This window comes from Pogonomyrmex barbatus, unplaced genomic scaffold (assembly GCF_055798465.1).
Source record: "Pogonomyrmex barbatus isolate J1 unplaced genomic scaffold, ASM5579846v1 scaffold20, whole genome shotgun sequence".
Taxonomy (NCBI): domain Eukaryota; kingdom Metazoa; phylum Arthropoda; class Insecta; order Hymenoptera; family Formicidae; genus Pogonomyrmex; species Pogonomyrmex barbatus.
The window spans coordinates 722,445-746,904 of record NW_028297117.1 but is presented as its reverse complement, the minus strand read 5'-3'; the positions used below and the strand labels follow the sequence as shown (position 1 = coordinate 746,904).

The 24,460-nt window shown below is 22.7% G+C and overlaps 2 protein-coding genes, 1 long non-coding RNA gene and 1 pseudogene across 5 annotated transcripts in view; 1 reads left to right on the top strand and 3 right to left on the bottom strand.

The window, feature by feature from the left end:
• alpha-Man-Ia (alpha-Mannosidase class I a) overlaps positions 1-24,460 on the bottom strand; it is a 557,932-nt gene that overhangs the window by 164,406 nt on the left and 369,066 nt on the right. The window lies entirely within an intron of this gene.
• Positions 1-24,460, top strand: part of LOC112552243 (uncharacterized) — a 167,106-nt gene that overhangs the window by 68,909 nt on the left and 73,737 nt on the right. The window lies entirely within an intron of this gene.
• LOC105434096 (uncharacterized) lies at positions 1,566-8,509 on the bottom strand (annotated as a pseudogene).
• LOC105423827 (uncharacterized) lies at positions 18,384-21,985 on the bottom strand. The gene is made up of 8 exons (XM_089077694.1): positions 21,187-21,985; positions 20,665-20,784; positions 20,444-20,561; positions 20,022-20,283; positions 19,823-19,939; positions 19,253-19,343; positions 19,034-19,179; positions 18,384-18,802 (listed from the first exon to the last, which is right to left on the bottom strand). The coding sequence occupies exons 1-8, from the start codon at positions 21,355-21,357 to the stop codon at positions 18,649-18,651; spliced, it is 1,179 nt and encodes a 392-aa protein (XP_088933820.1). The 5' UTR covers positions 21,358-21,985; the 3' UTR covers positions 18,384-18,648.

Below are 24,460 nucleotides of genomic sequence, written 5' to 3'. Positions count from 1 at the left end.
ATTACTGCTTCAACAAACTGTCACATATGAGATTGTAATTGTAAATTAAATTTAACGAATTATTACAGCACAGACAGTCTAATTAATACTCAGACATTTGCATGTAATAGTACATATTATTTGAAGCTTTACTTACTCCATATAAATTGATGCTTAATGATATTAATCCGACAATAGTTATGATGCAATATGGTATATTAAATGATGATATCATAATGTTGCAAAAGCTTTAAAACGATAAAAATATTACAGAAAGAGACTATTAAATAAAGAAATTATTATGCATATGATAGAAATAGTAGAAAGTAAAATCTTTACAAATAATAAAATCTTTACATTTAAGTAGGAATTAAAATATTGTCTCGAAAAGAGAAAAAAGAAGTTACATTCCCAAGATAAAGGCATGTGTACGCACTAAACTGTACAATCGATTTGAATCTTTTACATTCATTCTTTTTAATATTTAATATTATTTTAATATTATATGTGTATTTGAAAGTATTGAGAACAGAAAAGCGGTAGAAATAAGTATGAAAAGAAATGCTTTTTTTAAAGAGAAAATGTTCTAATTACAAGAAGTTATAAAGAAATAAATAAGATACCAACTCCATAGCTCTACGATGCGCAATTACAACATGCATTATTCTTCTGTAAATTGCGCTTTTCTTTCCTGGATTTGGTACATGTAGTACGCTATCCTCGATGGAATATTCTATTCGATGACTGCAAATATTTTCAAGATTAATTTATAATTTTAAGTTGTCAATATAATTTAATCGGTACCTGGTAATTTTGAACATCCCAAAAGAGTGACAGCTAAATACTAACAATTGTGACGACGTCGCAAATAGTATTGATGTATATATTACAATAAGTACGATTTCATGCAGTATTTTAGTATAAAAATACTTATCATGTAAAACGAAATATTCCGCCATAATAATAGGTTTACGTGGTCGTGGTTCATCCAATGGTAAAACAATGTCAAGGATATTTGGAAGAAACTGAACCATGATTATACCGATTATTACAAAATTGATGCTCACTGTAAGGTATGTAAACAAAAGACCTTATAAATTTACACGACATAATTAAATGTATTAAACTAGTATACATAATTATTTTATGCATTTTTCGCGAATATTTATTTCCGAGTATTTATTTCTGTAAACAAAAGAGCATTTTATTTTTGGAACTAATAAAGTAAGTCAATTTCTTAAATATTTATAATGTATTTGCCATAAAATGATATTGGAGTAAAATACATATTTTAATTTCACATCAAAGCAATATATAGAAAATTTTTTCTTGGATATTATAGATTAAAGGTAAAACTAATAGTAGTAGGCATTTGTTAAAATTATTATTTATGTATTAATATTTTTAAATAAACTATAAAAATAGATGTAATAGAAATCAACAAATGTTTCCTTACAAAATATATAGATATTGTAAATTTGAGAGTTATGAGCATGTTTTAATATAATCTTGCTTTCTAATTCAGTTCGTATTATCCTCCAATCCTCCCGGATAAGATAGTGCAGATTTTGTACCTGTCATTTAAATATTTATTTGATTATTGTCTATTGAAGTAAGTTTGCAAGTGAAATCTACAATCAGTATTTATTCAAACTTAGAAATAACTTAAAAATACAATTTTAGAAATAACTTACAGATTTTGACTTCCAGATAAAAGCACAGTATTTCATTGTAATTAATATACAAGGAAAAGCACACGACGTAATTTTAATAAAAAGAGCCATATTATATTTCATTGTAATAAAAACTGATAACTAGAAACAATAATTATGGTGATTGATAGATTATAAAAATGCATCATAAGATGAATGAGCATTTTATCATTTATTATAATAATTTTAATGTATTTAGTTTATGAAAATTAAGTAAATTAACGCTTAAAGAAACAAGTTTTCTTTTTGTCATAAACAATGTTGAAAATGATAAAAAATGCCATTTTTGATCCTTTTCACCTCAATTTACTCAAAATTCTGACGAGTCAGGCAAATTCTGTCAACGGTAATGTGTTCAATGTGGAAAAATTTTCGGGAAACGTATGATACTTCGGAGAGATAAAAATAATTTTTTTGTCAAACAGTGTTATTTGTTAAAATAGACTTGTTAAAATAGAATCATAAATCGCATTATACATGTTTCGTTGATATTATAAATGAACTTTTACCTGCATGCCAATATGTATAGTGGTTAAAAATATGATTAACAATCGTTGCAATAATATAAATCGTGATCTATCATGAGGCCAAATACCTAATATTTTTAAAAAAGTTTTATTGATTGTATAATAATGCTCTTCAATTAGATACATGATGTACTAAAGACAGATTGAAACTAAGAGTAGTTTCCAAGTACGTGTTAATGTAACATATTGTTCATCTCATAATTCATTTTTTTTTTAAATTATCGAAGGGACAAATGACAGAAAATACTTTCGTTAAATATTTAGTCATATTAAAATAGATGCGATAATCACTATAACTATTTCGTAAGCAAAAATTATATATAAAAAGATAGAGTTTTGTTATTAAGAAAAATACAGAACAGGGGAAGAAAGTCAATTATCTAAATTGCTACAAAATCATCTTTTTATTGTCAGATATCACTCTATATTTTTACTTCCCTTATTCTTGAAACACATGCGCAATAAGTCGAACGTTTTATGATATACTGAATAATTCCTCAGTCTTATCTTAGCCGCTGAAACTTATGCTAAACAAATCTAATCATAAAAGAATAATTTAAAGTTCTATAAGTTTTAATATCTATAATTCAATTCTATCGAATATAAACTGCAAATTTTTGAAAAATTTTTTCTGGATTAACTTTAAAGTTATTTAAATAAATATACAATAGAGATATACAAATAATAATAGCAATATTAAATTACATATCAATAATATAATCAATTGTATGTTCAATCAATCGTATATTATTGTAATTTTCATATATCTGCTAGATAGTTTTCAGTAGAAAATTATTACTCTAAATAATTATTTAAATTATAGTCTTTTTGTGTAAAATATCATTTCGATGTTTTATTATCGATATAGTGAGAAATAAGATATTCAGGATTATATATTCATTTATTTATATTTATCTATTTCACTAAATTTAATTAAATATATCTTTTTCTGGAAAGTTATCTAAGCATTTCTTCATCAAAGAATCAAGAGCAGAAAAAATATACAATCAATGTACTCAATAAAATTTTCAATGAATGTATTTTATATGTTTATATCACTTTAATAAATCTGCATAACTAGTATCATACATATCATAAATAGATAATAAATTTTTTTTCTTAAAATTTGTTAATTTCGTGTAGAATAAATCACCATAAAATAGGATATTGCTGTACTTACAAGCTGGAAAGTAAATATTATTTTATACATTACACAAATATTAAGTTTCAATCCTTGTCTATAATTAAGTATTTTATATATATATATATAATTTTACCATAGCAAATCCTTCTAAGGATGAAATAAATATTTTGCCGTACATAAAAATAACATTTATTCTTCCTCTTTGCATTATAAATAATAATAATTTTTGTATTTGTAAAGGTGCTGCGTACTATAGTCCATTATAACTGCTATTTTAATGTTTTTCCAGATAAAATAAACGTAAAATAGTAAAGTATTAAAAAAAGTTAAAAATGAGAAATAAATATTCTCATTAATTAGTTATACATTAATGTTAAATTTGTATATTAATCATATATTAAAATATCAAAGTATAGTATATTAAACAATAAATATATATAATATATGTTCATAAACTCTGTATAAATATAATTTTGAAAGTACTTAAAAAAATATCATACCCACCATGTTTGAAACAGCTGTAAGCCATGATTCATTAATAATTGTCCGGTATAATTAAAAACGAACATATAAATAAATTGAACACTTATAAATGCAGCGAGTATAGTTATTTTCAGAGTTTTGCCCGTTAATGTTAGGAGATGGAAAAACTATGATAAAATATCAATAAATGATTAATGATTAACTAAAGGAACGAAAAGATTACTCACTTCGAAAAGAGTGAGACTTAAAGAGCTAATACCGATCACAACTAGTACACTCAGTAATGTCGTAAAAGTGGAAATTACGAACTCGGTATACCTTTAAAAAAAATTAGATATAAGAATATATATATATATATATATATATATATATATATACATGTGTGTGTGTGTGTGTGTGTGTGTGTGTGTGTGTGTGTGTGTGTACATATACGTGTATACATAATGTACACACACACACACACACACACACACACACACACACACACACAGAGGATGTATAAAATTAAAGATGTTACTTTTATTCCTAAGGCTTTTATTCCTAAAACTAAACAGATGTAAAATCTTTCAGCCGTTTGACTGAAAAATTTTATCCGTTTGGATAAAAATTAATATATGACTTTTTTCTAGACGGAAACTTCAAAATTCTCACTTCGAGGACATCTTGATTTTTAATTGTCAAAATAATGATGTGTAACAACTTTAATTTTACATCTTATGCATAGGATGTTCAGTAAGAACCTGTGTTACCTCTCGACAAGTACAGGAGATTATATTGAATAGAAAAATCCTATATCATTTTATAATTTGCGCAATAATTAAAAGTTGAAATATTATTAATTTATATAGATCTGCAAATATGAGTATTCACATGAAAGAAGAGCTTAGCATTACAATTATTAAAAGCAAGATGTTCAGATTTACAAATGACAGCATCTATTTATAATGTACTCCTTCAAATAAGTCGCTTCGATCTGCAATCATATATGAATATATGACGTTGAGACTTTATTCACGATTATTTATAGATCTTTATAAATTAACATTAACTATTTCGAAAATCGCAAAATGACGCAGGACATTTCTATTCAGTTTAATCGGTTCTACCTGTCCACGAGAAGTATTATGCTTATTATTGTATATCTTTTTTAATTATGTGTTTGCTGAGGCAAGCCTGATTTTGTATATTATAAAGATATTATATTATTAAGTTTATGATGCTAAAATAAATCGACATTTAAGATATATATTTATTTTTTAAATGTTTAACTTTGTATATTTTTCAATTAATAAACATTTAAATTATGCTAAGTGTAATTTTAGCAATAAAGTAAAATATAGTGATACAGTATGTTTAATATGCGATAGAAATATCGTTTTAATTCAATTATTTAATTATCGATTACTTTTAATAAATTTAAATTCTTGATTACTACGATTATTTCTAAGCAATTATATTTATTAAGCATAATAATAAAACGTAATACTAACTGAAGAGCCCTTTGATGCATAACTATTGCATATACAATCTTCCGGTAAAGGAGATTCTCTTTTCTAGGACTAGGAATCATTAATACACTTTTCTCGATTGTGTTTTCTATTCGATAACTGTGTAAATCCACTTAAGTATACTTTAACATTAAAAGGACTTAAGGAAGAATATTTATATATCTCACATTACCTTGCTATTTTAAATAGTGCACATGCGTGCATCATGTACATTACAATTAATAAAAGAATGCCGATCAATAAGATTGTTCCTATTATGCCAGTTAGTAACTCGTGTAATACTATATAATAAATATATTTTTCTTCATTGATAAAATATTCCGTGATGGTCACAGAATGAAATTGCCGTGATTCGTTTAATGGTAATACAACATCAAGTATTAACGGCAAAGATTCAAATATTATACAAAAAAATAGAGCAAAACAGGTAAACACTAAAATAATAACACTTAATTATTATTATTAACTTGACACTTAATTATTAATTAAAATAATTATGTACATTTGGAAACTTTAATTTAAATCAAATAACATGAATTTTTATTTCAAGATATTAAAAAATTTTTACCTTACCCAATTTTTCTATCATAATAAAAAATAATTAGAAAAGATAATTATGTAATTATTATAAAATATATTACAGTAATTTATATTCTTACACGTTATAGCTACTATGAATAGTCTCATGTCGTAAGCATATTCTTCTATGATATTAATTTCTAATTTATCCTTCAATGAATTCCAATCATCTTTGATTTGGTCCAATAATTGTTTTAACTATTTGTTAAGTATTTTAATTTATTAATGATTAAATAGAATACAATTTACCTAATATATGTTGCAATTAAATACTCAAATAAGTAATTTTTCTTAATAATTTTTCTTACGTCATCTGCCTGAATGATGAAAATAATATATTTTATTATGACGTACATAGGAGGGAAGACAAATGTGATAATCTCAAAAAAAAGATTTGCGTCATATTGCCTTGTAACAAATGCCAGCAGCTAGAAATAATTTAGAATATACATATTTTAAAACATATAATATAATATAATAATATAATATAATAATATAATATAATAATATAATATAATATAATATAATATAATATAATATAATAATTATAATTTCTATGTAGCAAAATATATCTCGTACATGGTGAAATACATTTCATTTTAATAGAGAGGTAAGATTATTTCATTTATAAACAGTTATATAAAAAAACTATATAAACTATTATTAAAATATTGTATATTATATTAGAAGAAAAAAATGAGAAGACATTAGTAAAAAAAAGGTATAAAATGTATATTTAAAGAAATTCAGTGATTAATTATTTTCAAAAAATTTATATAAATATGGCCCAACGTACCTGAGCAATAATAGATGTCAATAAAATACTAGCAAACAATAAATTGTGTAGCCGTGTGAGATATGACTGTTGATAAGGCCATAGGCCAAGTATTTTAAAAATAATACGATAGATCTTGTAATAGCGCTCGTGGAGCGCATGGGTCTTGCACGAGAACTGCGACATTATATGAAAGAAATCTTTAAATGATCGCATTATATTATTCGAAATTTTGTCAATTTAAAGTGATGTATATACATTCACATGATGATATAGAACTGTACAAAAAAGTCGATTATATTTTTTCAATAAGATCATGTATTCATAATATAGCTAAAGTAAATTACTTTGAATTACAGCAATTTGTAATTGAGAATAATATTTCCTTACTATATTTGCTGACCAAGCATATGCTTGCGCAAACGCAGTTCTGACTTGTTTTTCTTGGCAATAAAAAAAGCTTCAGTTTCCTTCGAAACATCATAGGATGTCTTTCTTACATGATATTACACTACAGAATGCTAAATATTGAAGACACATTCATTCACAAATGTATATCCAATCTATATCTGTTATAATTACTTTCTTATTATAAATTCTTTCAGATATTTATATATTATAAAAAATGCTAAAAGAATTTAGATTATAATAAAAATATTTCTTTTGTCTATTTATGGCTAGTAAAATAGCTGTTTACATAAGACTATAAGTATAACAATAAAATATGTATTATGTTCTAATCATGTATATAATTTCGAAAAGTAATAAAAATGACAAAAAGAATAAAAATATATTTATAATTTTTCTTTGAAAAATTCATTCCATTAATAATATTTATTATCGATAAATATTTACAAAGCATGTATATTTTGTAAGAAAAAGTGCCTTCTTTCATACTTTCGCCACTTTTTATAATTTTATTTTTTTATTTGTTGCAGAAATATATTCGCAGCGTCACATTTTAATAATTGTCTAAAATACTACAAGATTTACCAGAATACATTAATATACTACATTCCTTCATTTTTATATGTGTGTAATAACTAAGTTTTATGGATGCATAAAGCCAATCAAATCTCTTATTTCTCGAATATAATATTGACTAAATATGATCATGAGATCATTGATGAGATAGTTATGAGAAATCACTCTATTAATCGTAAGTTTAACATTTCGATATTTTATAATGTTTTCTTGTCATTTTAAATAACTTCAAACTTCAAACTTCAATTTATTAATTAAATTGTGCAAGAAAAAAATATATGAAATATATAAAAATATGTATATATAATATGCATTTAATTTAAGCAAATTTTTAATTATCTAGACATTTTATAATTATAATCGTGTTCACTTGTTACATCATATGATATGTTATCATATATCTTTTTAACGAAACAATTTTTGACGAATCAATTTTTAATGAAATAATTTATGATCAGCATAAGAATTATCTTAAAAAATAGTTCAATAATTTGTGAGTGAAATTTATATTATTTTTATATTTTTTCATTAAATTATTATAAACAAGCAATTTAAATCTTTATATCTATTTCTTAATAATATTAATTTCTTAATAATTAGTAAATATTAATTTTTTAATAATCTTATATCTATTCTAATTTTATTGTTGGAACTAAGTCAATAATTTCTTTTAAAAAAATTATTTATCTACATTAAAATACATTAAAATAAGAGTGAAAGAATATTTACTTTTCATATGCACAATATTCAATAAATTTACATTATATTTGTATCGTATATCACTCATTTAATAAATATCTATCTAATTGATAATAAACGTTATTCTTATATTTATATTATTATTTTATATTATATTAAAATATAAAATAAATATGAAATATAAAATAAATTACTGTAAAATAGGATGTCGCTGAATTCGTGACTTGAAAAATATATTATTTTGCGTTTTGTATATTATCAAAGTTTTATAATTAAGAAAGTTTTAATTTTACTGCAGTAAAACTTAGTACATAGAATGCTACAAATAGACCACTAGAACAATGTTTATTGTTTTGCATTATGAATAATAATGATTTCTGAATTTGTAAAGATGCTATGTACCGTAATTTATTATAACAATAATTTTATTGTTTTTTAAGATAAAATAAATGTAATACAGTAAAATATTAAAAGATGAGAATATTTTAGCTCATTAGTATAAAATTAAAGAGTAAACTTAAATATTCATTGATAACATTTGTAATTGCTCATTGCAATTTTTTTATGTTTTAAATTTCACCAATTATTTTTTTTTAAAATAGGGTGAAGGACCAAGTTTATGTACTTGTCTGAAAAATTGTTAAACGATTTCATTTTAACAAGTATGGGAAGATGTTAAAACAATATTATTTTAAATCTATCACAAGAAATTGTTGTAGCTACTGCTTGAAAATGTTTAATGTATATTATAAAAGAAAATGATAATTATATTTTTCAAAAGAAAAGTAAAAGAGAGCTAAATTCATGCGCCATTGTGAAATATTGTTATGCAAAATAATGTTATTTTAAGTGTGCAAAATTGTTTTGAATTATATTATTTTGAAATCTATCATAAAAATATTATAAATAAGAAGATCATCCATCTAAAGATTATCCATTTAATAAAGTGCTCTTAGTTAAATAAAATTAAATAAGATACATTTGCATCTAAGAAATACTATAATAAGAACTATTATAGAATTTTTAAATATGAAATAAAATTGAATAAACAATATTAACATGAGAAATACTAAACAAAACTTGAAAAATAGTTGTATATATTATCGTATATACAACATATTTAAACAAAGAAAGAATTGATATCACGAAGTTAAATTAAATAAAATTAAATACTGAATACTGAAATACTGATAAACTGAAATACTGAAAAATCATAAAGTTCCAAGTCATATATTGATTGAATAACATATACTACAATACAACATAACACAGAAGTAAGAACATAAATGTGAAAATAGACTATTTAATCTTTTAATTATATTTTCTAATTTTTAAATGTGTAATTTTCCAAAAAACTCTTTTATATAAAGAGAATATTATATATATGAAATATATTTGTAATCGTAATATATCTGTGTAATTTTCAAAACATATATTTTCATAAAGACTTATTGAAAATATACGAAAAATTGAATATATTTCAATGAAGAAAATAATAGAAAAAAATAAGACAATAATAATTACAAATAGAAATAGTTTACTGTAATAACTGTAATAACAAAATATTTATTACAAAAAAATTTTGACTACTGGCCCGAATGCTGTGTAAATGAATAAATAAATATATTGAGTATTTATGCGATGGCTGTATATGAGCACGCACATATTTATATGTGAAAGTGTAAATGAATAACATAGGGCATGCATTAAAATTAATTTTATAAATATAGATAGTTTATAAGATAGTTTGTAAAGAAGTAAAATTATTATAAACCTAATTAATAAATAATCTATTTTAAGTTTTTAATACGTAGTTTACAAAACATTTTGTAAAAAAATAAAACTATTATAAATTTCATTGTATTAAACAACAACAAATATTGTTTTTGATCTCTTATATTTTAAAGTCTAATAAAGTCTAGTGTAAAGTTTTTTAAAAATTTTTACTTGAAGGAAATTGTTTTTTTCTCTATTGTTCTTTCTTCTCTGTCTTTATTCTCTTATGAATTATTTTATATATTTCTTTATATTATGAGAAATGCATCCAATTTTTTGTATCTTCAGTAATTCTTTATGAAAAGATATTGAAATATTACACATATATCACAATTGTATATCACAATTAAAATCATATTTAAATTTTTAGAAATACCATATGTTTGAAAATCAAATTTAAAGAAAATCAAATTTAAAGAATTGAATAGCTTATATTTTCATAATTATTCTTATAATATTTCTATAACTTTATTAAAATGAAAAAAAATGACAAACTGTTCATTATTATATGATCGACGATTGCTCTCGTTACACAAAAAATGTATACAACGTGCAAACTTGATAATCGAACATTACGAAAGGGAATGTTCGCGAACGCGACATGTGGCACGGTAATTAACGAGCGCGTGCGCGAAGACATAGGTATATGATAGATCACATAGATATAGATAGATCATCCACCGATCTATGTACTCGAGGTAGCGTGACAAGTGATTGGTCCGTTCACGGCTTCTAGATGACGGATTTCGATCTGGGCGAACAATTATCCATCATAAAATATACTTTATTACCATGATGAATTAAAACATTTTATACTTCTGAAATTTTTATCATACTTTTTTGTTTTATTTTGCGCAATATATCTATATGTATATCTTATATGTATATCCAATATTTGTACTTAAAATTATAATAATAATAAAATTATAATAATTTTTAACCATTTTATTTTATTTGCAGCAATTTTGTAATATCCTTTTTTAAAAATGTGAGTGTTCACATATTTACAACAAATTCATTTAACAATTTTGTGATATCAGCTTTTTTCAATATTTTCACTATTAGTTATTTAGTTATTTAATTCAGAGTAACTTGATTATTTTTCATCTATGTTGATTCTTTTCCATATTTCTTATTTAATTTTATTTAACTTAGAATAACTTTTTAATATTAACTTTTTATTATTTATTTTTTTTTACTTTGAAATATATAATTGAATAACTAAGTTATTATGAACAATCATTTTTTTTTGATAAATTTAAAAATACTTTAATTTAAGATAGCATGGTGATATCAAGTTCTTTTAACATTTCACATTAATATTTATCATTTAATTAAATTTAACATAAAAAGCTTTGACATCAATTCTTTTTGTAATATTTTTTTACATCGATATTTATTATTTAATTCTATTAAGTAATAGTTTAATTTTATAAATAACTTTATGATATTAATTCCTTTTTAGATATGTATTTATCATATTTATAAAAATATTTTATAATAGATTTTAAAATGATATCATTTTCTACCTTTTATACCGGTAAAAATAAAATTGCTTTGTTTAATAATTTTTCATATTAGCGAATAAATATAGCTTCTTTTTCCATTTTTCTAAAAAAAATAACTTTTTATTATCATAGAAATATACCGATGACAGTATACAGATAATATATTGCATATTAGAATCCATTACATACCACTAGTCAGTTCATCAGTATATCAATCAATCATGTATTATTGTAATTATCAAATATTTGCCGAGTAACACAATGTTTAATAGAAATTATAGTCCAAGTGTGATTAAAGCAAACCTTTTTAAACCTTTTGTTTCATCACTAGTGTAATAAACAGGTTTATATATTCATTTATAATGTAGAATTTAAAATGAGATGAGTTTGTTTTCTTTCAGGTAAATATTTTTGATCAAAGAATCAAGAATGGGTAAAATATATATACACGCACTTTATTTAATAGAATTTTCAATGGATGCATTTTATATATAATTTTGATAAAGATTTGCATAAGTGAAAATTAATTTTTTTCTTAAAACTTGTTATTTTCCAACAGAATACATCATCATGAAGTAAGATATCGCTGTACTTGCACTCTGAAAAGTGAATATACTTTATATACTGCACGAATATTAAATTTCGATCCTTTTTTAAATATTATTTATATAATTTAATATATACCGTAGCAAATCCGTCCATGGACATAACAAATATACCGAAGCACATAATATTAACATTTGTTCTTCCTTTTTGCAATATAAGTAATAATAATTTCTGCGTTTGTAAAGGTGCTGTGTACCATAGTCCATTATAACTGCTTTAATGTTGTTTGCATGTTTTTTAAGATAAAAAATATGCAAAATATTAAGGTACAAAAAGAAAAAGATGAATTTTTATTAATTAATGATAGATTAATCTATTTTTTAAGATTAATCTATTATTTAAGTATTTTAAAATATTAAAATATAATAAGTTATAATTTCGCTAAAATATATTTAAACAATAAATGTATGTAATGTGTTGATAATCTCTGAATAAATATAATTTAAAGTTTTATTGTATAAATATCATACTCACCATGCGTTGAATATTTGTAATGCATGATCTGTTAACATTTGTGCGCCATAATTAATAGCAAACAAATAAATAAATTGAAGAATTAAAATTCCAGCAAATGAAAGAATTTTCAGAGTGTCCATTAATATTAGAAATTGAGAAAACTACGATGAAATATGAATAAATAATGAATAATTAAATGAAAAAACGTTACTCACTTCAAAAAGAGACAGACTTAAAGAGATGATGCCAATCGCAAATAGTATAGACAGTAATGTCACAAAAGTGGAATTAATGAAATCAGTAAACCTTTAAGAAAAAACTGAACTAAGACCTCTTTTATATATATATATATATATATATATATATATATATATATATATATACATCAGTTCTATACATAAATAATAATATCGCTATCTACGCCCGCACGCGCGCCAGTCAGTGAACGTGTAAGTATTTACATGTGCATGTATATTTACACGCGCATGCGCGTATGTAAGTGTGCATGTATTTCGTTTCTTCTATTTAATTGCATATTTTTAGCGATGATTGCATGTAATTCTACATAATAGAAAAGACACTATTTAGATTAAATTTGTGAAGTCAAAATAAAAATAACACATTTTTAATATACATTTTGATGTTTTAAATATATTCGAGTTTATCTTTTGTCTAGTCAGCATTTAAACCGTATTAAATGTAACTTTTGCAAAATGTATTGATAAACGTATTTAATACTCATATTAAAATGTATTTAATATTCATCATGCGAGCAAAATATCGTTTAAATTTTAATCAATTCCTTTTAATAAGTAAAAATTTATAAAGTTCATTAAGTTATTAAAAACATAAAGGTACTAACTCAAAAGCTCTTTGATGCATAACAATCGCATGTACAACCCTCTGGTGAAGAAGATAATCTCTTCTAGGGTTAGGAATCATTAATATATCTTTCTCGATTGCGTTTTCTATTCGATAACTGTATAAATCTATTTAATATATTTTAATTGAAACAAATGTTTAAAAAAGAACATTCATATATTTCACATTACCTTGCTATTTTGAACAGTGCACATGCATGTACAAAGTACATTACAATTAATAAAAGAATACCGATCAATAAGGTTGTTCCTATCATAACAATTAGCAACTCGTACAATATTATATAGTATGTATATGTTTCTTGATAGAAAAAGTATTTTGTGATCGCTAGAGAATATAACGTCCGTGACTTATTTAATGGTAGCATAACATCAAGAATTAGCGGCGAAAATACAAGTATTATAAGATATAAAAAGCCAATATAGAGACATACTGAAATAATACTTAATATTTAATTGACGCTAAAATAACTGTATAATTGAAAATTTATAAATTAATTTGAGTCAAATTACACAAATGTTCAACATATTATTCAGAATGTACTAAACATACTAAACTAAAATGTTTTCTGTTAGTACGTTTAGTATATATATATATATATATATATATATATCATAAACTATTAATTATATTGATATATAAATATATCATGATAATTTACATTCTTACTTATTATAAATATTGTCAACTGTCTCATGTTGCAAGCATATTCTTCTATAATAGCAATTTCTAATTTATCCTTTAATGAATTCCGTCAGTCATCTTGAATTAGATCCAATAATCGCTTCAACTATATGTTAGTTATTTTTCTTTACCAATGTGTAGAATACAACTTTACAATATATGAATACAACTGTTGTAGTTAACTATTTAAATCAATAACTTATCTTATTAAACTTTACTTACATCATCTGCTAGAATGATGAAACCAACATATTTTATTATAACATATACAGAAGGAAAGAAAAATGACAAAATCTCAAGAAGAAAATGTGTGTCATATTGCTTTGTAACAAATGCCAGGAACTAGAAACAATATTTAGAATATATAGAATGTACGAAAATGTATCGAAATCGCTTAATATTTCGAACGATAAATATTTTCGAAAAAGATATTACAAGAAAAAATTGTAAAGCTCCGAGGGGCCATCATAATTGTGATACTGATTCACTCGCAGATGGAGCTATTGTTGATATCTTTTTAAACGTATTTATAAACTTTTTGTTACATAATATGATTCCTCTAATCATTTTGAATAAAAGTATAATTATCAACAGTCATCAGTAGTTTACGAAATAATTATTAAATTATACTTTATTGTAGCATATTTTGACGTCTGAAAATAGAAAATATTTTGTAAACTGTTCGTTTTTTTTATAACCATATTTTAATATTTTATACACAAAATAATGTGACACATTAATTGATATGAAAAAAAGTATATTGTTGTTTTACAAAAATTTATACAAGTACATGCTTTTTATAAAAGCAACTACTTGCTTTTTCTGTACCAATCTGTTTCATTATTTTGTATATAACAATCGAAGTTTTTGAAATTTTTTTTAAAATTAAAGCTTAAAGTATTAATAATATTTTCAAAGTCTTAAAACAGAATTCTCAATATTTACAACGCTAAAATTTCTTTTCGTTAGACGCCTCTAAGCTTTCTGCATTTCTCAATGTTTGAATATAGTGTGTTACAGTTCTTTAATTATAATATTTTTACGTGGTAATAGTACGCCGTAATAGTTTTACGTCGTAATAGTTTTACGCTGTTTTAACTTATTATTTGTTTATTGGATATATTTCTAAATGATGGTATTAATTCATAAAAATGTGCCACTGTCACTAGCCATACAAATGATTACGCGAGTCAGAAAAGCTGATTTGGATCTTCATATCTACAAAATCGTCCACATCTAAGTATTGCTGAGAAAAGAAATAATAATTCCTATTACAAAGCATGAATGATAGATTAACGATAAATAAAAAAAAATTAGTATTTTTACAAAAATATTTATCAATTTAAACTTTAAACTTTTTTTTTTCAAAACCATGTTTTCATTTAACAGACTCATAAAAACCATTTGATGAAAGCCACCCGAACTTATCTGATAAAAATCATCCGAACACATAAAAATCATCTGATTTGTCTGAAATTTTAATAAATTATAGTCAATATTTTAATTTAGCGACGTACTGATCATTTTTTCATAATTGTATTATCTTTTACAGACAGAAGTTGAAATTTTTAAAGAAATTTTCAATTTTTTTTTCAAAATGACCGCAAAAACAAAAAATCAATTTTTCCAATATCTGGCCAGTTGTTTCGTAAGATAAGGTTTACTTTTTATAAACATAATTAAATTTTTAATTTTAGATAGAAATTTGAAACTATAAATTGTGAGCGAACGATAATCATGCATTTTATGCATGACATTGTCTTTAATCATATATATTTTTGTTCAATGTCAATAAAACATTTTTTAAACAGTATCACAATATAGTGTAACAAACAACAATCATTCACAAGAAATTCATGAATTTTCATATTTGCCAAATTAAAACAAATTACTAAAAATTATTATGAATGATAAATTTTTAAAGTTTCAAATATGTTACCTCCTTTTTAAGTTATAAAAAAATGAATAGGTGTGAAATATTTCATATTTTATTTATATCAAAATAGAATGAACCTGTACCTTAAAACTTTTATATCCAAAGTAGAAGAATCATATCATATAGTAAAGAATATATAATTCCATTTAAAAAGAAATCGTCATCAGCGAAAGAATCAATATCACATAACACTTTTCAAACTCTATAACTTTTGTGTAGAATATTTTTTTCGAAAATGCTTATTGTCTGAAATAGTAAAAAGTTTTGATCATTCGTACACTTTAAATATTTATTATAATTTTTACATAGTATTTAAATGTATATCATATATGATGAGATCATTCGTTTTACTAGCAAAACAAAATTTATTTTATTAAAAAAATTAAGAAATTTAAGTAAATATATATTTTTAATTTAAGTAATTATGTAGAAATATTGTAATATTGTTAATAAAGTATCGTACATTATATAAGAAAAAATGAAAAAGAATCAATAAAAAAATATATATAAAATATATATTTAAAGAATGTCATTAGTTAACTATTTTCATAAAATTTCTATAAATATGTCTCGATCTACCTGAACAACAATAAATGTTAATAGAATCGCGACAACCAGCATATTGTATAGCCATATGAGATATGACCGTTGATAAGGCCATAAGCCAAGTAACTTAAAAATAACGCGATAGATCTTGTAATAGCGCTCATGGAGTGCGTGCATTTTGCACAGAAGATACGACATTATGTGAAAGAAATTTTTGTGAATTTAGAGTGATGTATATATATTCACATATAATTACAGGCAGAAAAGTCAATTATATTTTACCAATAAGACTATGTTTTCATAACGTAGTTAAGATAAATTAGTTTGAATTACAGCAATTTGTAATTGAGAATAATGTTTCTTTACTATACTTGCTGGCCAATAGTTTGCGTATGCTTGCGCAAGCGCAATTGATGACTTTTTTTCTTGGCAAAAGAAAGAGCTTTAGTTTCTTTCAGAACGTCATAAGATATCTTTCTTAATATCGCACTGCGAAATGCTTAAGTTTTATGAGGACATATTCATTCACAGATATATCTAATCTATATCTGTTGTAATTACTCTTTTTTGTATTAACTTTTAAGATACTTATAAACTATAAAAAATGCTAGAAAATTTTTTTAACTATGACAGAAATATTTATTTTGTCTATCTATATCTCTATCTATCTGCCTATTAAAATAGATATTTACATAAGGCTATAAATATGTATTACGTTTTAACTACATATAATTAATTATATAAAAATTAGTGGAGAAAATACGACTGTGATACAAAAATAACAAGCCAATGTAGATGAACACTGAAAAATTTTAAATTTAATTTGAGTCAAATCACATAAATATTCATTTCAAAGAATTATTGAGAATGCATTAAAAAAGTTTTTTGTTTTATCAGTAAAAAAACGATTGCGAAAATATTATATTATAAAATACTATGATAATTTATATTCCTACGTATCATAACTACTAATGTAAACATCTATGTATACATTTTTATTCAATGTAATTGTTGTAGACACTTTACTATTTTAAATATCACAACACATTAGAACTCTATATTCTTTCATCTGTTCATGTGTGTGATAATTGGTATGCTTTGTGATAAAGATGTATCAAATTTTTAATTTTCTAAATTATAAAGTATTATAAAGTAAATTTGATCATGAGTTGATGGAGTCATTAATCATAAATTTAATGTTCCAATATTTTACAATATTTTTCTATCACTTTATACAATTTTAAATGTTTATTAATTAAACTGTGCAAATAAAAAAGATATGTAAAAATTATAAGAATTCAAATCATTTCAAAAAAGCATATAAAACTCATAGATTAAAGTTTATTGTTATCTCTTTTCCGCAATGCTGATTGATTCTCTCGTTGCGCTTATTTCGTGAATTACTGTCATCATGAAGATCGTTTTCACAGTTATATATATTGTATGTAATATCATATTAAAAGATTCAATAAATTCAATAATTTAAAAATAAAAAAATTTGAATAAAGTTGTTTCTATTTTCATCGACATTATAATAAACAACCAATACAAATCTTTATATCATTTATTTTAATTTTGTTATTGGAATCCCGTTGACAATTTATTTATTTTTTTTTTTAGAAAATCATTTATTTTATATTATTTATTTATTAAAATATTAAGAGTGAAATAATACTCATTTTTTTAATATTCAACAATTTCTTTACATCGTATTTATATTGTATACATTCATCCATTTAATAATTGTCCAATGTCTAGTTTTTATTGCGTAGAATAAATTACCGTAAAGTAAGATATTGCCGCATTTGTAAGCTGAAAAAATATATCATCTTACATATTCTTAATTAACATTAAAATTTTATCATTAAAAAAGTATTAATTTTACCGTAGCGAAACCTTCCAAGGATACAACAAATATACCGCCACATGTTAGACCAATATTCATTGTTCCCTTTTGCATTATAAATAATAAGAGTTTTTGCGTATGCAACGGTGCTGCATACCACAATCCATTATAACTATAATTTTTTGATATAAAAAAAATTGTTTATTTTAAACAATTAAAAAATTAACTATATTTTTAAGATAAGTAAAATAAGTAAGCTTAATGCTAAGTTAATTGCATGTTGAGAGTGGATAATTATGCATATCAATTCGCACAAAGAGATTATATAAGTATATATATATTCATAAAATCCATGGATTTTATAAATTTTTATTCTGAAAATATTTTAAAACACGATACTTACGTTGCTTTAAATAGCTTTAAACCATGATTCAATAATTCTTGTCCACCGTAATTAACAATAAACATATAATTCAAATGCAAGATTATCAATACGGCGATTATAAATGTTTGAGTGGTATTTTTCATTATTGTTATTAATTGAAGGAACTACGATATGATGTACGATATTACATAAAAAGGCAGTTGCAAATTATTCGAAGTAAGAAACAATATTACTTACTTGAAAAAGATTGAAAGTTAAAGAACTAATGCCAATTACGATCAGAATGGAGAATAATGTTGTAAAACTGGACGTCAAAAGTTCAGCAAACCTTTAATGAGGAGTTGTATACTATTAGAATTATCACATGAAACACATCGAATAAAAATAGCACAAACTTCAACATATTTATTTATGATAATTTGTAATCTTGCATAATTAAAATATAACATTTTATATATAATTGCAAAATATTATGTTTTAGTTACAGGACAATGCTTAATATTACATTTTATTAAATATCATGTTATTAAATTGAAATATATTTTTAAAATAAATAGAAAATATTTTTTATTTATTTTATACCTAATTCATTTTAGTTTGAGTTTATATTTTAAATGCAAATTATAATTCGCTTGATGCATCGATAGATAAAATATTTAGCGTATTAAATATCTCATAAACATGTTATTTCGGAGAAATATAATTTTGCAGTCATAATCAATTACTTTCAATACATACTTTCAATAAATTATTAAAAAGATAAGAAATTCAATAAAAGTATTATAATAAAAATATAAAAATACTAACTTGCTGGCTCTCTGATGCATAACAACCGCATGTACAATTTTGCGATAAAGAATATATTCTCTTTGAGGACTAGGGATCATTAATATATTTTCCTCGATTGCATTTTCTATTCGACAACTACATAAATTTAAACATCTAATTTAAATTAGATTTAATCATCTAAATATATTCCAATTAACACAAATGCATTCTACATTACCTTGCAATTTCAAATAATGCACAGGCGTGCAAAATGCATATCATAATTGTCACACTAGTACCACACAATGCAGTTGTTCCTATTGTATAAGCTAGTCCCTCATGTAATAATGTAGCGTAAAAATATTTCTCCTGATTGATGAAATATTCCGTAATCACAAAAAGTTGACAAGGTCGTGATTCGTTTAAAGGTAAGATAATATCAAGAAATATCGGCAGACATTGAAATATTCCGCAAAGTAGTAATCCAAAATAGCAATATACTAGGAAATGATAAATTTAATGTAAATAAATATAAATTATTTCACAAAATTGTGTAAAAAATGTTAAAAATGATTTTAGTCAAAAAAAAAATAATTGGAACAAATAATATTACGTATCATAAGATATTTGATAGTAATCGTAGATAATTCGTATTCTTACCCATCACAATTATTGTAAAAAATCTCGCATTGCAAGCATATTTTTCTATAATATTAATTTCTAATTTATCTTTTAACGAACTCCAGTCATCTTGGATTTGCTCGAGTAGTTGCTTCAACTGTTTATTCCATATTTTTTCTTAACAATGATTAGAATGCAATTTATTCCACAAATTACAACAAAACATTCAAATAAATGTTGCCTTATCCTGTTAAACTTACATTGTCTGCTTGAATGATAAAAAGATAATATTTTATCACGTCGATAAGAATAGGAAAGACAAATGATAAAATCTGAAGGAGAAGACTCGTGTTGTATTGATTTGTAATGAATGCCAGTAACTAGAAATAATATTTAAAATGTGCATTGATTATAAACTGTTTCAGGAGAAAATATATAAAATGCATAAAAAATATATATATATACCATGTTCCATTCCATATATAAAATAATCATATTTTATTTTATAATAAAAATAGATTTATTCAAATTAAAAAGTTGACTATTATTATTATATTATATTATTGATATTATTGATAAGGTTACATATTTAAGTTACTGGAAAACTAAAAGAAGTTTTGGTAAAAAAAATTGTATAAAATTATTATTCACATATTTAAGAAATATCTATATATAAATTAGTTATATGTTAATAAATATATAACTAATGAATTGCTTCTTAACAAATTGTATAAATATATATACTTATGTTATATAGAGTATATTATACATGAGTATTATACCTGAACAAGAATAAATGTCAAAAGAATACTGATAAACAATACTCTCTGTATTTGTGTGATATAAGATTGTTGATAAGGCCATAAACCAAGTAACTTAAGAATTATTCGATTGATTTTGTAATGTTGTTCAATCGCATCATTTGCAATTTGCAATTTCATATAAGAATGCATTTCATATGAGAATCGCGATACTACTGTAGTATGGATTTTCGATTGTAGGAATATATAGAATATTTCAAACGCTAATGTAAATTTCAAACGATCAATATCCTCACACGATGAGAACGATCATCGTGTAAAAAATGGATATATATATGTTTCAAATATGCATATAATGAGTTAATATTAGAGGTAAAAGAAAATGAGTCTAAATTACTTCAATTTGTAATTGAAAATAATGTTTCTTTAATAGATACGGTAAGGAATATTCTTGCGCAAACGCACTCAAGACTTCTTTTTCATAGTAAAAATTTCAGTTTATTTCAACGCTTTGTAGAATGGGTTTCTCTTTTGTAAAGATATACAGAATAATACAGAAAAATACGATTATATAAAATAAAGAGGTAAGTTATTATATGCATCTTATATAATTGCCACTTATTTTTTACTTTTTTATAAATAATATCTATTAATACATTTGTAGGCAAAAGATTAATATAAAAATTTTCGCATAATACAAAAATTTATTTAATTTATGTAATATAAAATATAAAATTATTAAAAAGTAATTATTTATTTAAAATTTTACTTGTATATAAAATTAAACAATATTTTAATGCATATTTAATTTAAAAAATTAAGAAATTAAGACAATTTTATATATATATATATATATATATATATATATATAAAATATACCTAAATTTATTTATAAATTCTCTTTGGGCAATATTATTTATTATTGTTGATAAAATGCGAAATAGTGATATATTTATTTTTTTAAATATTTTATCTATATTTTACAAAATATAGATAAATATTATATATTATTATATAGTATATATTATTTATATATTATTCTTTTTTTATATAATTTTATATACATTTATGCTTATTCATTACACACAAAAATAAAAATTTTACATATAATTGTTACTCACCACAAAAATATAAAAATCCGATAATAACTTGATGTATACTTACCTGAAAACAAAAAAGTAATATATTATTTAACAATTGTGTTTAAGAATTATAACTATTTTAATAATTGTCATAAAATAATTACAATAATATTGCAAAAAATTACAATAACAAACGTCTTTGAATTTATAAAGTTTTTCTTACATTTAATAATATTACATCAATCATTTTCTCTTCACAACTTAATGTTTCTCTATTTTTCATATTAAATATTATAATTATATATTATCAAAAATAAATTATTACTTAATTATAATGTGATTATAAAAATGTGAAAATATTATAAAGAATATTAGAGAAAGATATTAAGAAATATTATCTCTTATATTAATTTACTTATAAACTATAAATTATAAACTAATAATTTTCACTTATAAATTAATAAAAAGAATAGTTACTAGATCACAAAAAACGACTCCTGAATAACGCATGATGATGTTTTTTGTATATCTTTATTTTAATCTACAAAATAATTACAACATACAGAGATTTAGCATTAATCATATTTTGAATTTCATAAATAAGTATTTTTTGAGTATTCCATTTTATATGATATATGATTATAACTACGCTGTGTATATAAAATTTTCTTGCAATGAAATATCATTAACAAATATCATTATGCATAGGTGCAAATTTCTAAAAATGACTGTAAGTATGCGGTATTAATTCTGTTGAGTAGAATGGATTACTGTAAAATATGACATTGTCGTCGTTATAAGCTAAAACATGACAAATTTTTTTATACAATACATTAACTTTAACATGATAATAAGTTACGATATATACATTACCGTTGTGAAACTTTCATATGAAGCATTAAATACACCTTGAATCGATAAATAAAATGTCTTGTGATTATTAAATAACAGAAATAAAATTAATTTTTGTATGTTTGAAGGAGCTATGTACCATGGTAAATTATATCTGTAAATTTATAATAATATAATTATTGTTTATGTTCTTAAAAATGCTCTTCAAAATTTAATGCTTCTCTACTCTTATGCTATCCTTTGGTTTAAATTATACCAATAAATTCTACCAATAAATACAAGAATATTCTAAAAAAATTTCTATAATATTAAATTATTCAAAAGATATGTTGTATAGAATATTACAAAAAAATACAACTATTACAACTTAGAACACCACATAAAAATTTAAGGACGATGCAATGTATATATTGAGTGAATAAAAAATTTTAAAAATATTTAAAATATCTGTTCCGCGATGATTCTTTAAAATAATAATCTCTTACATAAATAGATAATATTATAATAAACAATAACAAATTCTGTGCTATTATTAATTTGATATTAATAGTTCGAACAATAATATGTAAGATAAATTCTCTGAAATTTTTTGAAAAAGATGTAATATGTACAAAGTGTTACATACATACATAGTGTTATAAATGTCATCATTATTATTCATTACTAGTTGACCAACATGGTTGCCAAAGAAGAAATACAAGAAATGAATTATAATAATACCAACCGATAAAAATATATCTACCATATTATCATACAATGTTATCTCTTGAAGGAGCTAAGATTTTATAAATAATATTTAAATATTAATTAAATAATTATTTAATAATTCTTGAGAAAATTGTTAAATGAAATAGCGTTACTTACTCGGAATAAATTAATACTTAAGGATGATACGCCAATTACAATCAAAGCAGCAAACAAGTTCTCTATATTTGAAAGAAGAAGTTTACAGAACCTTTAATAATTGAAAAAAATCAAAGATATATTATTCATATTTATAAAATTATATATAAAATTATATATAAAATTTTAAAATTCTAGTAAATTAAATACAATTTTCTATTAACTTTTAGATGCATATTATTACATTATTATTTTTAAGAACATTTACTACAATTTTATAATTAAACAAATGTGAATATACAATATGAATATATAATATGAATAAAAATGATATAATTTTAAGAATTTATAAGACTATATTAAGAATTAGTTCTGAAAAAATGAAAAAAATTTATAACTTCAAAAATATTCCATATACATACTGGAAACTCCTGAGATGAATACTAACAGCACAAATAATTCTTTTACAAATTATGTATTCTCTTTCTGGACTAGAAATCCGTAATATATTTTTGTCT

What these genes read in the sequence shown, in the direction of transcription:
- LOC105423827 (XM_089077694.1), bottom strand. Translation starts at nt 21,357, where the DNA reads ATGCATTCTTATATGAAATTGCAAATTGCAAATGATGCGATTGAACAA. An exon ending in TTATCATTCAAGCAGACAAT is followed by an intron (nt 20,562 to 20,664) that starts GTAAGTTTAACA and finishes TGGAATAAACAG; the next exon opens with TTGAAGCAACTACTCGAGCA. An exon ending in TTAAAGCTATTTAAAGCAAC is followed by an intron (nt 18,803 to 19,033) that starts GTAAGTATCGTG and finishes AAAAAATTATAG; the next exon opens with TTATAATGGATTGTGGTATG.